Below are 17,252 nucleotides of genomic sequence, written 5' to 3' on the forward strand. Positions count from 1 at the left end.
TAAAATACATTTAAGTTTTTGGCTGTAACATGACAAAATGTGGAAAATATCAAGGGGTATGAATACTTTAGAGGCACTCACAGGTCTTGTAGAAGAGGAAGAAAACAGCAGTGATTTTATTGTCAACACTCCGATGAAGCTCAGTCCATCTCTCTCAATAAAATCACGAATGTTTCTGATCTTTGTCCTCCGCAAGACCTGCGAGTGCCTCTAAACCAGTTTTGGGTTCCTATGGACTTCTTTGTGGATGAGGACCTGGGCACTTACTTTAAGCAAAGAGTGCCGTGACTACCCGTCTACTACTACCACTTTTGTTGCCGCTGGCAACAAAAGTGAGTACACCCCTAAGTGAAAATGTCCAAATTGGGCCCAATTAGCCATTTTCCCTCCCAGGTGTCATGGGACTTGTTAGTGTTAGAAGGTCTCAGGTGTGAATGGGGAGCAGGTGTGTTACATTTGGTGTTATCGCTCTCACTCTCTCATACTGGTCACTTGAAGTTCAACATGGCACCTCATGGCAAAGAACTCTCTGAGGATCTGCAAAAAAAAAAGAACTGTTGCTCTACATAAAGATGGTCTAGGCCAGTGATGGCGAACCTTGGCACCTCAGATGTTTTGGAACTACATTTCCCATGATGCTCCACTACACTGCAGAGTGCGTGAGCATCATGGGAAATGTAGTTCCAGAACATCTGGGGTGCCAAGGTTCGCCATCACTGGTCTAGACTATAAGAAGATTGCCAAGACCCTGAAACTGAGCTGCAGCACAGTGGCCAAGACCATATAGCACTTTAACAGGACAGGTTCCACTGAGAACAGACCTCGCCATGGTCGACCAAAGAAGCGGAGTGCACATGCTCAGCATCATATCCAGAGGTTGTCCTGGGGAAATAGACGTATGAGTGCTGCCTGTGTTTCGTCACATTCAGCGACCCATCACATTTTGCCACCTCCTGGAGTGCGTATGCACAACGCCGCCATATGCATTCCAACACTATTGTAAGACCACTTTGCCACAGGGTCCCTCCCACATAGAAAGGTGGAGGTGAGATAGGCGTGAGTAGTAGTGTGTGATGAGGACATGTAGTAGTGGTGATGAGATGGGGGAGTAGTAGTGATGATGGGGGTAGTAGTAGTGCTGGTGATGGTAGTAGTGATGATGATGGGGTAGTAGTGCCGGTGACTTGTACTAGTAGCAGTGTTAGTGATGCTGGGGGTAGTAGTGGTGATGATGGGGGTAGTTGTGACGGTGACTTGTAGTAGTAGTGGTGTTGGTGATGATGGGGGTAGTAGTAGTAGTGCCGGTGACACGTAGTAGTAGTAGCGGTGATGGTGATGGGATGGGGGTAGTAGTAGTGGTGATGATGATGGGGGTAGTAGTAAGTAGTGCTGGTGACTTGTAGTAGTAGCGGTGTTGGTGATGATGGGGTAGTAGTAGTGATGAGATGGAGGAGTAGTAGTGCCGGTGACATGTAGTAGTAGTAGTGGTGGTGATGTGATGATATGGGGGTAGTAGTAGTGATGATGATGGAGGTAGTAGTAGTAGTGCTGGTGACCTGTAGTAGTAGTGGTGTTGGTGATGAGATGGGGGTAGTAGTAGTGATGAGATGGGGGAGTAGTAGTGCCAGTGACATGTAGTAGTAGTAGTGGTGATGGTGATGAGATGGGGGTGGTAGTAGTAGTGATGATGGAGGTAGTAGTAGTGATGATGATGGGGATAGTAGTAGTGATGATGATGTGGGTAGTAGTAGTGATGATGATGGGGGTAGTAATAGCGATGATGGGGGTAGTAGAAGCGATGATGGGGGTAGTAGTAGTAGTGCTGATGATGATGAAGGTAGTAGTAACGATGATGATGGGGGTAGTAGTAGCGATGATGGGGTAGTAGTGATGATGATGGGGTAGTAGTAGTGATGATGATGGGGGTAGTAGTAGTAGTGATGATAGGGGCAGTAGTAGTGATGATGATGGGGTAGTAGTAGTGATGATGATAGGGCAGTAGTAGTGATGATGATAGGGCAGTAGTAGTGATGATGAAGATGGGGGTATTAGTAGTGATGATGAAGATGGGGGTATTAGTAGTGATTATGATGATGGGAGTAGTAGTAGCGATGATGGAGGTAGTAGTAGTAGTGATGATAGGGGCAGTAGTAGTGATGATGATGGGGTAGTAGTGATGATAGGGGCAGTAGTAGTGATGATGATGGGGTAGTAATAGCGATGATGGGGGTAGTAGTGATGATGTGGGTAGTAGTAGCAATGATAGGGTAGTAGTGATGATGATGATAGGGGTAGTAGTGATGATGATGGGGATAGTAGTAGTAGTGATGATGATGGGGATAGTAGTAGTAGTGATGATGATGGGGGTAGTAATAGCGATGATGGGGGTAGTAGTGATGATGATGATGGGGGTAGTAGTAGCGATGATGATGGGGTAGTAGTGATTATGATGGGGTAGTAGTAGTGATGATGATGATGGGGTAGTAGTAGTTATGATGATGATGGGGGTAGTAGTGATGATGATGATGGGGGTAGTAGTGATGATGATGGGGTAGTAGTAGTGATGATGACATGGGTAGTAGTAGTGATGATGGGGGTAGTAGTAGTGATGATGATGTGGGTAGTAGTAGTTATGATGATGATGGGGTAGTAGTGATGATGATGATGTAGGTAGTAGTGAGGATGATGATGTAGGTAGTAGTGAGGATGATGATGTGGGTAGTAGCGATGATGATGATGGGGTAGTAGTAGTGATGATGATGGGGTAGTAGTAGTGATGATGGGGGTAGTAGTGATGATGATGGGGTGGTAGTAGTAGTAGCGATGATGGGGTAGTAGTGATGATGATGTGGGGTAGTAGCGATCATGATGATGGGGGTAGTAGTAGTGATGATGATGGGGGTAGTAGCGATGACGATGGGGGTAGTAGTAGTGATGATGATGGGGGTAGTAGTGATGACGATGGGGGTAGTAGTAGTGATGATGATGGGGGTAGTAGTGATGACGATGGGGGTAGTAGTAGTGATGATGATGATGGGGGTAGTAGTAGTAGCGGCGATGATGACACATTGCACATGTCGGTGTACACAGCCGCTTCCTGTTCCTACTTCCGTTGCCATGTAGCTGTGTGCTGTCAGTGTGTAGAGGGGAAGCACAGACGGAGCACATCGGCGGTACGATCAGGTGTATGTAGATCGGGACCAGTACCGGGGAGGTCCGATCCTCCATCACAGGACCCCGAGGGATGGACACCGTCCAGATGCGGCACAACCCGAGGAGGTAAGATCGGTGCGATCACACTCACTCCCTGCTCAAACAGCAATGAGAAGTTTGTGAGTGTGGGGGAGGGGAGTGGCTGCTCTGTATTGGAGGGGTCCCTTCCCCATAGTAGTGGATGGACAGCAGTGTGTACTATAGACTAGGGGTGAGAGCACACAGCTGGGACTGGCATAGAAAAAGCTTTAAAGGTGGTTTCCACCTGTTGCACTAATAATAATACTAAATACTCACATACTTTGCTTTTTATTTTATTTTTTTGCACTGCAGCCTGCAAAGCGTTCCAAGCGCAATGAGGGAGTTGTGGGTGCAATGCTGTGCATGCTGCAGACTATTCCCCCAGCCCTGTACTGAGGTCCTGGGGGCTGAAGGAAGTATCAGTGGACTATGATGGGGGGCATCGGCCGATCACACACAAGCGGGCACTGCCTGTCAGCCTCCTATTGCTTAGAATGAGACTGTGCTGAACCTCCTGCAGGAAATCATTATCGGCCTCGCATATATGTGAATGAGGCCCAACCCCCCCCCCCCCCAACTTATATATATATATACACAGACACCCTGGAGTATAAAATAATGGTGGCTCCCAGTTTTTATGTCAGGTGATATTAGCACAAGGCTGTGTCCAGTGCAAAATTTCACAATACTTTTGGGGCACTCAGACACAATATATTCTCCAATTTGGGTGAGGTTGCACCGATAAAGATCGCTAATAAAGATGAGCTCCGGCGTGTTCGCAAAGTCCACATGCAGAGCCCACCAGATAGTCAGCACTGCTCAGCACTAATCACAGGCAGCGAGACTTTTCCTGATCTCTGCAGCCGCACATCGGGGCAATGTCTCACTGCCTGTGATTAGCGCTCTGCAGTGCCAACTTCCTAGCGGGCTCTGCATGTGCGGTTGTGAACACGCCTGAGCTCATTCTTAGTAGCTAACATGTCAAGGCTTGCCAACCACAATATAGCGGAAAGACAGCTACAACGTGGTCATCCAGTTCTGAGAGGGCATCTATTGACGTCCTCCCAGAACCCATGTGTACCCTTGGGGCACACTCTGTGAACACTGTGTCCTTCGGACCCAGCTGATCACAGATTGAGGCAAAGGGCCAATTACAGCAGCCCTTTACCACGTGATCAGCTGTGTCCAATCACTGTCACTGTGTGAGGAAAGGAAAGCTGATAACAGACTATCCTGTGACAGCATAATAATCATGGCATTGATCATTAGTGCCACCTCATGAGTGCCCATTATTGCAGCCTCATCAGTGCCTCCTCATGAGTGCCCATCAGTGCCTGCTCATGGGTGCCTATCAGTGACCATCAATGCAGCCTCTACAGTGCAGCCTATCAGTGCCCCTCAACGCAGCCTCACCAGTGCAGCCTATCAATTCCCATCAATTCAGCCTCACCAGTGCAGCCTATAAGTGCCCATCAATGCAGCCTCACCAGTGCAGCCTATCAGTTCCCATCAATTCAGCCTCACCAGTGCAGCCTATCAGTGCCCATCGATGCAGCCTCATTAGCACACCTCAGTGAAGAAGCAAAATTACATATTTTTCTATTTTTTTTTTTAATTTGGCAAAAAAAAAAGTGGTAAAATAAGACACCAAAAGAAAGCTCAATTTGTCTTAAAAAATGATAAAGATTTCATATAGGAACAGTGTAGCATGACCGCACAATTGTCAATCACAGTGCGACAGTGCTGAATACTGAAAATTGGCCTGGAAGGGGGTGAAAGTGCCCAGTAGGCAAGTGGTTAAACGAAGACCCTACCTCCTGCTCTCCACCAATGTAAGAAGGACCCTACCGCCTGCTCTCCACAGGGCCGTCTTTAAGGCAGGGCAAAAGGGGCAGCTGCCCTGGGCCCTGTCATTGTTGTGGGGCCCAAAGCAGCTGCCTCATACTTGCCAACTATCCCAGTATAAATTCCCTTGTCCCTTGAAGTTTTAGTCCTGTACTGTGTCCTGATATCTCAGTGTGAAGTGATGATACTAATGCTTCCCAGTTCTGCCTTATTGTTGTGTACAGATGACTCACCTGAAGACCCTGTGTTTACATATAAATAACCGGCATTCATATGTAAATATTGGCAGCATTACTAAGTAAATAGATGCGGCTGGCAGCATTGATATGTAAATAAAGGTGGCATTCATATGTGTATCATGCTCCTCTGCAGTGTGGAAATGATGTACTGTAACCTCTAGAAACCAATCAGTGAGCAGTATTACTGTACACTAATCTCTAGCAACCAATTAACAAGCAGAAATCATTTGCTGTAACCTCTAGCAACTAATCAGTGAGCCGTAATGTGTGCTGCTGTAACCTCTAGCAACCAGTCATTAAGCAGTAATGATATGCTGTAACCACTGGCAACCAATCGCAATTGCTGTCTGATCTGATACAGAAAACTGTTTTTTTTGCCCGGGGTCCAATCTATATTAAAGACGGCCCTGGCTCTCCACCAATGTAAGAAAGACCCTACCGCCTGCTCTCCACCAATGTAAGAAGGGCCCCACCTCCTGCTCTCCGCCAATGTAAGAAGGGCCCTACCTCCCGCTCTCCACCAATGAAAGAAGGGCCCCACCTCCTGCTCTCCACCAATGTAAGAAGGGCCCTACCGCCTGCTCTCCACCAATGTAAGAAGGGCCCTACCTCCCGCTCTCCACCAATGTAAGAAGGGCCCCACCTCCTGCTCTCCACCAATGTAAGAAGGGCCCTACCTCCCGCTCTCCACTAATGAAAGAAGGGCCCCACCTCCTGCTCTCCACCAATGTAAGAAGGGCCCTACCGCCTGCTCTCCACCAATGTAAGAAGGGCCCTACCTCCCGCTCTCCACCAATGTAAGAAGGGCCCCACCTCCTGCTCTCCACCAATGTAAGAAGGGCCCCACCTCCTGCTCTCCACCAATGTAAGAAGGGCCCCACCTCCTGCTCTCCACCAATGTAAGAAGGGCCCCACCTCCTGCTCTCCACCAATGTAAGAAGGGCCCCACCTCCTGCTCTCCACCAATGTAAGAAGGGCCCCACCTCCTGCTCTCCACCAATGTAAGAAGGACCCCACCTCCTGCTCTCCACCAAAAGGACCCCACCCCCTGCTCTCCACCAATGTAAGAAGGACCCCACCTCCTGCTCTCCACCAGTGTAAGAGGGATCCTTCATTGTTATTGCTGGAGATTATTCCTTCTACTAATCACCAATGTAAGGAGAATTCTTCTTTTGTTTTCCTCTCACTGCCAGCCAATGTAACGGGAAACTTTCTGCTCCTCAGAGTCATCCCCAATGTAGAGGATTCTGCCTTCCGCTATTTGCCATTGTAGAGCCATTCTTCCTCCCACTGACCTCCGTCGTAAATTGTGTTTTTATAACCACCAAAAAGAGGAACTGCAGTGTGCTCATATCATTTATAATAAAAAACATCTTTGCCATTCTGAAGCTTCCCTCCAATCACTTTGCATATTATTTTATATATACTGTGATTCTATACTTGCCGATTATGCTGCAGAAATCTCCCTTCACTGAGTCTGGCTGCATCCATTTTAACTGTGGGCAGCTGAACCTGCTGCCTATTTGCTTCCTGGATTTACACAGACACAGAGCCACACCTCCAGCTCTGCAGCTCTGCTTGGCCCTCTTACGACTCACCCCCCCCCCCCCCCCCTTCCTTGCAAACCCTCGAGAGAGAGCTGTGCATGATGTCATAAGCCTAGGCTAATGACCACACAAGAAAGAGGAAGTGGGCTGTATAAGGGATTTACTGGCAGAAAAAAAATGTTTTACTATCCAAAGTTAAAACAACAAGAGCAGAAGATTTAATAGATGGAAAGATGAAAAAAATGACTGAAGGTCCACTTTAAGGAGCTTTCTTTCAATATAGTTTTGTTCTCACTAATCAACATTGATAATTTTAGCTTCCTCTCTGCATTTTTTTTTTTTTTTTTTACTAACCACCTAGGTAAAATGCTATTTTCTTTACTTTGGTGATCACAGCCTGCTTCCTGTTAGGCCAGATTCACACCTATGCATTTTAATGCAATTTCTGCTAAAATAAAATAAAAAGCGCATGAAAACACATTATCCCATGGATGCTCTATAATTGCACATCGAAAACAAACATTATCGTTTTGCATTTGTGTACGTTTGCGCATATTGATGTGCATTGTTATGTATGTTGACCTGTATTGCCTAAAGGCATTGCAACGTACATTGATGCTTTACAACACACTTGATTTAAGGGGAAACCAGTGTGCCTAACAAACAAATTTGAAGCATTGGCAGTCAGCACTTGCATATAGTGGCGGTCAGTGCAGAGGCAGCCAGTACTTGGGTACGGTGGCAATAAGTATAGTGACAGTCAGCACCTTATTACAGTGGCAGTCAGTACAGTGATCATCAGTACAGTGACTGTCAGTGCAGTGGCAGTCAGCACTTTGGTACAGTGGCAGTCAGTACAGTGGCAGTCAGCACTTTGGTACAGTGATCATCAGTACAGTGATCATCAGTACAGTGGCAGTCAGCACTTTGGTACAGTGGCAGTCAGTACAGTGATCATCAATGCAGTGGCAGTCAGCACTTTATTACAGTGGCAGCCAGTACAGTGGCAGCCAGTGCAGTGGCAGCCAGTGCAGTGACCGTCAGTGCAGTGACCGTCAGTGCAGTGACCGTCAGCACTTTGGTACAGTGCAGTGACAGTACAGTGCTGCTACTCTGATTATAGCTCAGAAAAGGGTGGCGTTGCTAGTTCTCGTTTTTTACTTCCTGGGCATTTGTTTTTAAAGAACTATTGAATCGAAGTAGAAACTGTAAGCCTCCGTGGACTGCAGAGACAGCAGCGGCGACATCAGTTTTGTTTTCACTCATAAGTGAAATGCGAGCTTTGGTAGGACTATAACCTTTTACATTTTTCTTTTTGTTTATCATGTGCCATGATATATATTTTTTGACCCGTTGGTATTAGTGCATATGTCAAAATCATTTACACATTACAAATTAAGCAGAGAATAGTGGTCACTTCAATTATCCAATCACATGCAATAAAAAAGGGTCGTGGAGAGTGATGGGAAATCTCCTTAACATCTTACATACAACCTCAGCCAAACAAACTATAGCCAAGGCTTGGAAATCTCCCACCTTTAATTGTGGCTGAAGTCAAACATAGGATGTTGAAGGCCCTTCTATTTGCCAAAATGACGGCCATAGAAAATTATAACATCGGTAAATTCAACAAAATTTGGAAACCTTGGGTTAAACATTTTTTGCCCCATGACTTTGATTATTCATTGTTGTTGCCACAATAACCCCCTTTTTTTTTTATTATTATTTATTAACTATATGCATTTTTTGGGTGTGGGCCGCATTACCACCCTTCCTTTTCTTTCATTCCTCCTCCTCCCGGGAGTAGTTACACCAGCCATTCTCAACTAGGGTTCCTTCAGAGGTGGCTAGGGGTTCCTTGAGCTGTGGCTGATTTACCTCCTGTGTAAGGGGGCCATTCTTACCACCAGTGTAAAAAAGGGCATTCTCACTGAACACCAAAGTAAGGGGCATTGTTCAAACTGACCCCAAATGAATGGGTTTTATCAGGGGTTCCCAGAAACTTGAAATTTATTTGAAGGGTTCCTCTGGGGTAAAAAGGTTGAGACAGGCTGAGTTAGACCCTATAGACCTCCAGAAGTTTAGAGGTCATATTGAGGGCCCTGTGCCAGACCTGCAGGCTTATCTTACTCCACTGGAAATCTGATACACTGTCCGCCCTAAGTGAGTAGACTAAACAGATGGGGGGACACTCTAAGGTTGGAGCGTACTATTTATCAGAACAGAGGATGCCCAGAAAAATTTGAAAAAATCTGGTCAGCTTGGCTGGGCTGTGCCCATTAGATTTGGCAGCTGTATGGCTAGGCATTCTAGGCATGTCCCCTATCTATATTTCCTTATGCTGGCGACCTGATATCAGGGACCTACCCACTGTTCACCAGATGGACATCCGTTACAGAACATGGTTGTTTTACACCGCGCTTTTTTCTGCATGCCCTGGCTTCTACTGTTGCTTATTAATTTGTAGTTTACATTTTGGTATTATATGCAACAATGTGCTTGTTTGTGATTGGTACCCACATGGAAATTCTATTTCTGTTTTCTTGCATATATATTTAAGCTTTTAATAAAATTTCTGTTAATTAAAAATAAAAAAGATGGAGGTGGGGGCTAGTATGGGTAATGGGACAAACTAACACCCGTGCTCAGATGTTATGTCACCCATGGTCAACCAATAGAGAAGGCTGAAACCGCCAAACTCCATATGGAGTCTGGAAGAAGACCAGGAGGAGATCCAAGTGGCAGATCCAATGTGGAGGGCGCAGTGCATTTTGGGAGCAAAGTGTGCCATAATGTGCACTTGTACCTTTTATAGCAAAAATGTAATTATAATAATATATATAATTTTTTTATGTGTATATGTATGTATATATATATATATATATATACACACATACATTGCTATAATTTCATTTTTAGATATTCTTTAAATATATATATATATATATATATATATATATATATATATATATATATATATATATATATTGTGTGTGTGTATATATATATATATATATATATATATATTGCTATAATTTCATCTTTTATATATTTTTTTTATAATATATATATACATATATATGTGTGTGTGTGACCGTATAAAAATAATATAAAAAATGAAATTATAGCAAACCTGACTCGACACAGTTCAGCGTTTACTTCAACCCCGATCCTTAAACTGAATGTAAATCACTAAAATAAGACCTTACCTCTAAAACCTAATCTTCATAATTAACCCACCTTTAATGCCACAATGAAATGTTCCATTTATTTGCCTCCTGCGAAGAAAACATTGATTACGCACCCCTCCTGCTGCCTGTGCTTCCGATCTCTGCAGTAGTAAAAATAAATGGGCAGCAATGGGGCAAACCTATTGCGTTGCTCTTAAAGGACAAAGTACAGGTTGCCTTTGGACCATAAAATACCGAAGCATCCATTCTTAAACTGGGGTTCACCTTTAATCAGTGTTATATATTTAAAATTATATTAATATAAATGTATTTTTATAAAATGCAATACTTTAATTATCTTTTAGTTTTTTTAGCTCCTTTTTGACTGCTCTGTGTGTAACATGCATTTGGCAAAGCAAACCATATTTGTAAGAATGCAGTTGTGCGGTTTTCTCACACACGCAGTAAAAGGCTGCTTTGTAGGAGTAATGATACAGGATGTGTTGTCATAATCGGAGATCAGAAAGTCAGCCCCTTTTATTTCATTTACACAACTGCATTGTAGAAGAGATGAGACTTGTTCTGTGTAGCGGCTATGACATTTTGGGTTCTGGTAACTCTAGCCGTCATTGTGCAAGACACAATTGGGCAACTTTCCATTAGTTCTGCTTTTGTTTGCCATATGCTAAGACCAATCTAAAGTGAGATATGGGCTACTTATACTTGCATACATTACAGAAACCCTGGTAGAGAGCTGCCGAGAAGAACAAAGAGGTTACTTTTGTGACAGACATGTGGTTACACTGATATTACTGTTAACAGGTTAACCAAATGCTGCTTTACTACACCGTGACCGACCACCATATGCTCTCCTAGCAAACACCACTACACTTCAGTGCCTTAGACCAGGGGACTCCAAACTTTCTAAACAAAGGGCAAAGTTTACTAATTTCAGACTTTGGGGGGGCCTGAGTGTGGCCAGTGGGAGTAGAAAATGTTCTGGCATCAATGGATGTAAACAATGCCTCATCTTTGGTGTCGGTTGCAGGAATAGTGCCTCATTATTCCCTCATCGTTGGTGTCAGTTGTAAGAATCGTGCCCCATCTTTGGTGTCAGTTGCACAAACAGTGCCCCACCGTTGGTATCAGTGAGAGCAATAGTGCCCAAGGGCCAGATAAAGGCAAGCAAAGGGCCACAGCCGGCCCACAGGCCACAGTTTGGAGACCACTGCCTTAGACCAATGTTTCTCAACCCCAGTTCTTGTGTTCCCCCAACAGGTCATGGTTTCAGGCTTTCCATTATTTGGCACAGGTTATTGTGTTTTAGTGCCTTAGTAATTACCACAGCCATTTTATCTGAGGGAAATCCGGAAAACATGACCTGTTTGGGGTACTTAAGGACTGGCGTTGAGAAACATTGCCTGGGGCCACTAGGGCCCCCTCAACAACTGCAATGAGGAAAGGGGATTTCCTCTGAAATTTTTAAAGTAACCTACATTATCATATTGAGACTGTCTCACAGTCTATGATGCCCGCTGGGAAGATGTTTATTGCTACCTGACTCGTAATCCATATGGTGATTTTTTTTTTTTTTTAAGACTAGAAGTACCTGATGACCTTACGCTGAGTACTCAGTCCCCTATATTTCTATGTACCTATTACTCCTGAGCTCGGCCCCCCTAGGGCCATGCACACACCAACTGCCACTTTAAATTACTTTGGTCTTGTACCATACTTGATAAAATCAAGCAACGATTATCACGTGACAGCCCGTGTGTGTGTGTATGGTCATTCACTTTAATGGGACGGCTGGTGATATGGCAGTGACCTAACAAGGTGAGGGACGTGGCAGCAGCAGGTGAGTGGATGCCTGCTAACAGGCGCTGCCATGATGGATCTGAAATGACAGGTGCTCTTTAAGCACTTCAGCCCCGGACCAATTTTCAGCCTAAGGACCATAGGTCTTTTTACAATTTCGCACTGCACTGCTTTAACTGGTAATTGCGCGGTCATGCAATGTTGTACCCAAACAAAATTTGCGTCCTTTTCTTCCCACAAATAGAGCTTTCTTTAGATGGTATTTGATTGCCTCTGCAATTTTTATTTTTTGCGATATAAATGGAAAAAGACCGAAAATTTTGAGAAAAAAAAATATATTTTCTACTTTTTGTTATAAGAAAAATCGAATAAAGTCAATTTTAGTCATACATTTAGGGCAAAATGTATTCAGCCACATGTCTTTAGTAAAAAAAATGTCAATAAGCTTATATTTATTGGTTTGCGCAAAAGTTATAGCGTCTACAAACTAGAGTACATTTTCTGGAATTTACACAGCTTTTAATTTACGACTGCCTATCTCATTTCTTGAGGTGCTAAAATGGCAGGGCAGTACAAACCCCCCACAAATGACCCCATTTTGGAAAGTAGACATCCCAAGGAAATTGCTGAGGGGCATGTTGAGCCCATTGAATATTATTTTTTTTGTCCCAAGTGATTGAATAATGACACCAAAAAAAAGAAAAAAAAAGTTTACAAAAAGTTGTCACTAAATGATATATTGCTCACACATGCCATAGTTATATGTGAAATTGCACCCCACAATATATTCTGCTGCTTCTCCTGAGTATGGGGATACCACATATGTGTGACTTTTTGGGAGTCTAGCTGCGTACGACACCCCGAAAACCAATCACGGCCTTCAGGATTTCTAAGGATGCAAATTTTTGATTTCACTCCTCACTACCTATCACAGTTTTGAAGGCCATAAAATGCCAAAATAACACAACCCCCCCCCCCCCAAATTACCCCATTTTGGAAAGTAGACTCCCCAAGCTATTTACTGAGAGGCATGTTGAGTCCATGAAATATTTTATATTTTGCCACAAGTTGCAGGAATATTACAATTTTTTTTTTTTGCACAAAGTTGTCACTAAATGATATATTGCTCACACATGCTAAGGGCATAAGTCAAATTACACCCCAAAATAAATTCTGCTGCTTCTCTCGAGTACGGGGATACCACATGTGGGGGACTTTTTGGGAGCCTAGCCACGTACGGGACCCCGAAAACCAAGCACTGCCTTCCGGATTTAAATATAAAACGCTAACAAAAAAAACTGTTAGCGATCGGGCCTGACTCTGCGATCGCTGCAGTTATGTGTTTTGTAAGTGACAGTCATCGATCGATACTGCACTTGGGTGGGCTGGGCGGAGGGGCAAAACGCAGGTACTAGCAGGTATCTAGGCTGATCCTGCTAACAATGCGTTTTTTTGGAACACTAAACTGCTGGGGACGCTAGTATAGATCTGATCAGATCAGATATTAATCTGTTCAGATTCTATACCACTACGGGAGGTGTATGCTTTGCCCATGGGTGTTAGCGGTACTGGCACTAGCCTAGCGCTGCCTGGGGCGACGCAGACCCTGACCCTAAAACCTAATTGATATCACCCGCTGGGTGATCAGGGGGTTAAACCTTTATTGGGTAATAAATGGTGGGTGCCCTGATGCTATAAAAAGCAAACTAACCAGAATCACCCGTAACACTTATACGGTGATCACTGGTGAAAGGGTTAACTAGGGGCAATCAGCGGGTTCAAATTTTTATTAGGTAGTATATGGGGGTCCCTGGCGCTATATAAAAACCTGACGGGGAACCTAAATAACTAACTGGCTAACCAGCGTCACCAGTGACACTTATATTGTGATCGCTGGTGAAAGGGTTAACTAGGGGCAATCAGGGGGTTAAAACCATTATTGGATAGTATATGGGGGTACCTAGCGCTATAAAAACCTGGCGGTGAACCTAAAAAAAGAACTAGCTACCTAGTGACACTAATGCAGCGATCAGAAAAATGATCGCTTAGTGACACTGGCAAAAGGGGGTGAAAGGGTTAACTATGAGCAATCAGGGGGCTAAAACCATTATTGGGTAGTATATCGGGGTACCTAGCGCTATAAAAACCTGGCGGTGAACCTAAAAAAAGAACTAGCTACCTAGCGACACTAATGCAGCGATCAGAAAAATGATCGCTTAGTGACACTGGCAAAAGGGGGTGAAAGGGTTAACTCTAGGGGCAATCAGGGGGTTAAACCTTTATTGGGGGGTGGTAGGGGGCTACCCTGGACCTAACACTAATTGCCCTGACAGTTTTTACTGTCACAACTGACACTGAATGCAATGATCAGTAAATAAATGATCACTGCAATCAGTGACACTGTGACTGGGGGGGTGATCGGGGGGGTTTGTGTGCCTGTGTGTGCCTACGTGTTAGTGTAGTGTTAGTGTAGTGTTGGTGCACACTTTCACTTCTCCTTGTAGTCAGGTCAAAAAGACCGCCCCGAGGAGAATGACATCACTTCCTCCCTGCCTGTGTTTACTATACACAGTGGGAGGAAGCTTCTCATTCGCCAGGAGCGATCGAGAGGGGATGGCCAGAAATCAACGGCCATCCCCTCATCCCGGATCGCTCCTGAAGCGAAACGGACCACCGCATCCAGCTGGAGGGGGTCCGATCGGACCCCCCACCCGCTGGAAGGCAAGCACGTACATGTAAGGCCCAGTCTGAGGTCCTGAGCACTCTGGAGAAGGATGTCCCTGTACTTGGCCGCATTCATCTTTCCCTCAATTGCAACCAGTCGCCCTGTCCCTGCAGCTGAAAAACACCCCCACAGCATGAGGCTGCCACCACCATGCTTCACTGTTAGGACTGTATTGGACAGGTGATGAGCAGTGCCTGATTATCTCCACACATAACGCTTAGAATTAAGGCCAAAAGGTTCTATCTTGGTCTCTCGTCAGACCAGAGAATCTTATTTCTCACCATCTTGGAGTCCTTCAGGTGTTTTTTTTAGCAAACTCCATGCAGGTTCTGAATACTTAGGACCATGTCATTTTTTTCTTTTTTAATAAATCTGCAAAAATGTCAACAATTCTGTGTTTTTCTGTCAATATGGAGTGCTGTGTGTACATTAATGAGGACAAAAATTAACTTAAATTATTTTAGCAAATGGCTGAAATCTAACAAAGAGTGAACAATTTTTAAGGGGTTCTGAATACTTTCTGTCCCCACTCTGTGTGTGTGTATATGTATGTGTGTGTATGTGTGTGTGTGTATATATATATATATAATATAATGTGTGTGTGTGTGTGTGTGTGTGTGTGTGTGTGTGTGTGTGTGTGTGGAGCTCACCGAATAGATGGGGGGGTGTAATCCTTGTTATATTATACCAACAAACAAAAAATTTAGGGGGACCCGAAAGGAAGAGGATCTGCGCTCCTAAAGAAAATATACCTCTTTGATTATTCAAAAACAAAAAAGTAAGTTTTTCTCCATAACAAACACATATTGAAGCCCCTCACCAAGTGTAGTTAAAAAACCTAGGTGACATACAGGGGTTGGACAAAATTATGGAAACCCTGTATGGTAAGAGAATGAAATTATATGGTGTTGGACCACCTTTGGAATCCAAGATGTCCTGAATTCTCCTGGGAATTGACAAATATAAGTCTTGGAAGGTGGATAATGGAATGTGATACCACGGACTCTTTATGGAAAAAACCTGGGTCACAATCCTGTGCAATATCCCTTTATCTCTTTCGGTCAGTTGACCATGTGGACCATGCTTATCAGACAATGTTTTCCTGGAAACTGTATATGCCGTTGATACTGTACCTCACGACACTGCAAATAAATATGGCAACTTCAGTCACAGAGGCACCAGCTAAGGGGGCACCAACAATATGCCCTCTTTGATACTCGGTAAGCTCTGACATGACTCCATAATACTGGCAGCGCACACAGTGAATGGCAAAAGTGAGGCTTCCCACCTGTTAGCTAGATGTCTCCTAACACAGCAGAAAATAGAGGCATCTGCAGGACTTAAAGCTGAAGTTTAGGTTTGGCAATTTTTTGCCACACTTGTGGGAGTAGTAGTAGCCACTGCTACATGATCTCTACTAGCTACCTGACTTGCCAGCTAGTGCCAATTTTCTCTCGTTTGACCTGTAGCTGCATTCCCAAAATCTGGGCACCCACAGTATGCCATTACTGAATGCCAAAAGATCTCTTCCGAAAGATGCCCCCAGCCTATTTCAGTACAATAATAGACCTTAGGTACCCAGCTTTGAAGAACCCTTTGATGCACTAGGATGGTACTTCTCAGTAGAACCACTTCATAATTCAGAAAGCTACACACTGTGGGCCCCCCCCCAGGGTTCACACTTGGTGGGTGGGTTGTGGCATTCGTTTCTCAAGTATTTGATGCAGATTTGTATTTGGCGATGCCTAGTCTTTATTTTTAAAGTTAGTTCCACCAAGATGAAGTGACACTTTTTATAAGTTGTACTACTATATTAATATTGCCGTAAGGATAGGCATAACATAAACAAAATTAATTTAAATTTACAGCATGTGCTTAGGTGAGTATGTTGCTACACTATGCTTTTTTCTTACCATTATAATAAACTTAAAGGGTAGGTTCGCCTCTTTGACCATGAATAATATTACACCCATATTGAGGGTGTAAATGAAGCATGGTTGCATATAGCTTCCCTAAAACCCAAATTACCAACTCGTATCTAAATTGTGGGGTGTATCTTGTGTCCCATCTGTCAGTGTGGCAAAGGGATTATGCATAGCGCACTGTTCTGTTGTTCAGCCGCAACTTCCTTCAGTCCAATAGCAGCAAGCCTGTATGTTCCAAATGACCTCAGGCTAGGGGGAAGACACTGAAAGCATGTGCATCGCACTTGCGATGCCCTGGTCGTGGATTTAATGCTCTGCTGACTTAAATTCACAGGTAGCAAATGCACATTGATCATTGGATCAATATTACTGAATTTATTACTTTTTTGCAAACAATGGACTAGGGCAGTGATCTCCAAAATGCGGCCCGAGGACTGGATGTGGTCCTTATGGCACTATTCCTTCCACTGACACCAATGGTGGGGAACTATTTCTCCCACAGACACCAGTGATGGGGTGCTATTTCTTCCACAGACACCAGTGATGGGGCATCATTTATTCCACAGACACCAGTGATGGGGCGCCATTCCTCCCACAGACACCAGTGATGGGGCGCCATTCCTCCCACAGACACCAATGATGGGGCGCCATTCCTCCCACAGACACCAATGATGGGGCGCCATTCCTCCCACAGACACCAATGATGGGGCGCCATTCCTCCCACAGACACCAATGATGGGGCGCCATTC

The 17,252-nt window shown here is 44.4% G+C and overlaps 1 protein-coding gene across 1 annotated transcript in view; it reads left to right on the plus strand.

Moving 5' to 3' along the window:
• Positions 1-3,097: 3,097 nt before the first annotated feature.
• The window catches only part of LOC143935721 (serine/threonine-protein kinase 4-like), a 141,707-nt gene continuing 127,552 nt past the window's right edge, over positions 3,098-17,252 (plus strand). Inside the window, exon 1 of the mRNA XM_077459802.1 lies at positions 3,098-3,279. Coding sequence (XP_077315928.1) covers positions 3,245-3,279 — 35 coding nt within the window. The 5' untranslated portion in view covers positions 3,098-3,244. The remainder of the gene's footprint in view (positions 3,280-17,252) is intronic.

This window comes from Lithobates pipiens, unplaced genomic scaffold (genome assembly GCF_037356315.1).
Source record: "Lithobates pipiens isolate NorthernLeopardFrog02 unplaced genomic scaffold, aLitPip1_a1.2 Scaffold_28, whole genome shotgun sequence".
NCBI classification, from domain to species: Eukaryota; Metazoa; Chordata; class Amphibia; order Anura; family Ranidae; genus Lithobates; species Lithobates pipiens.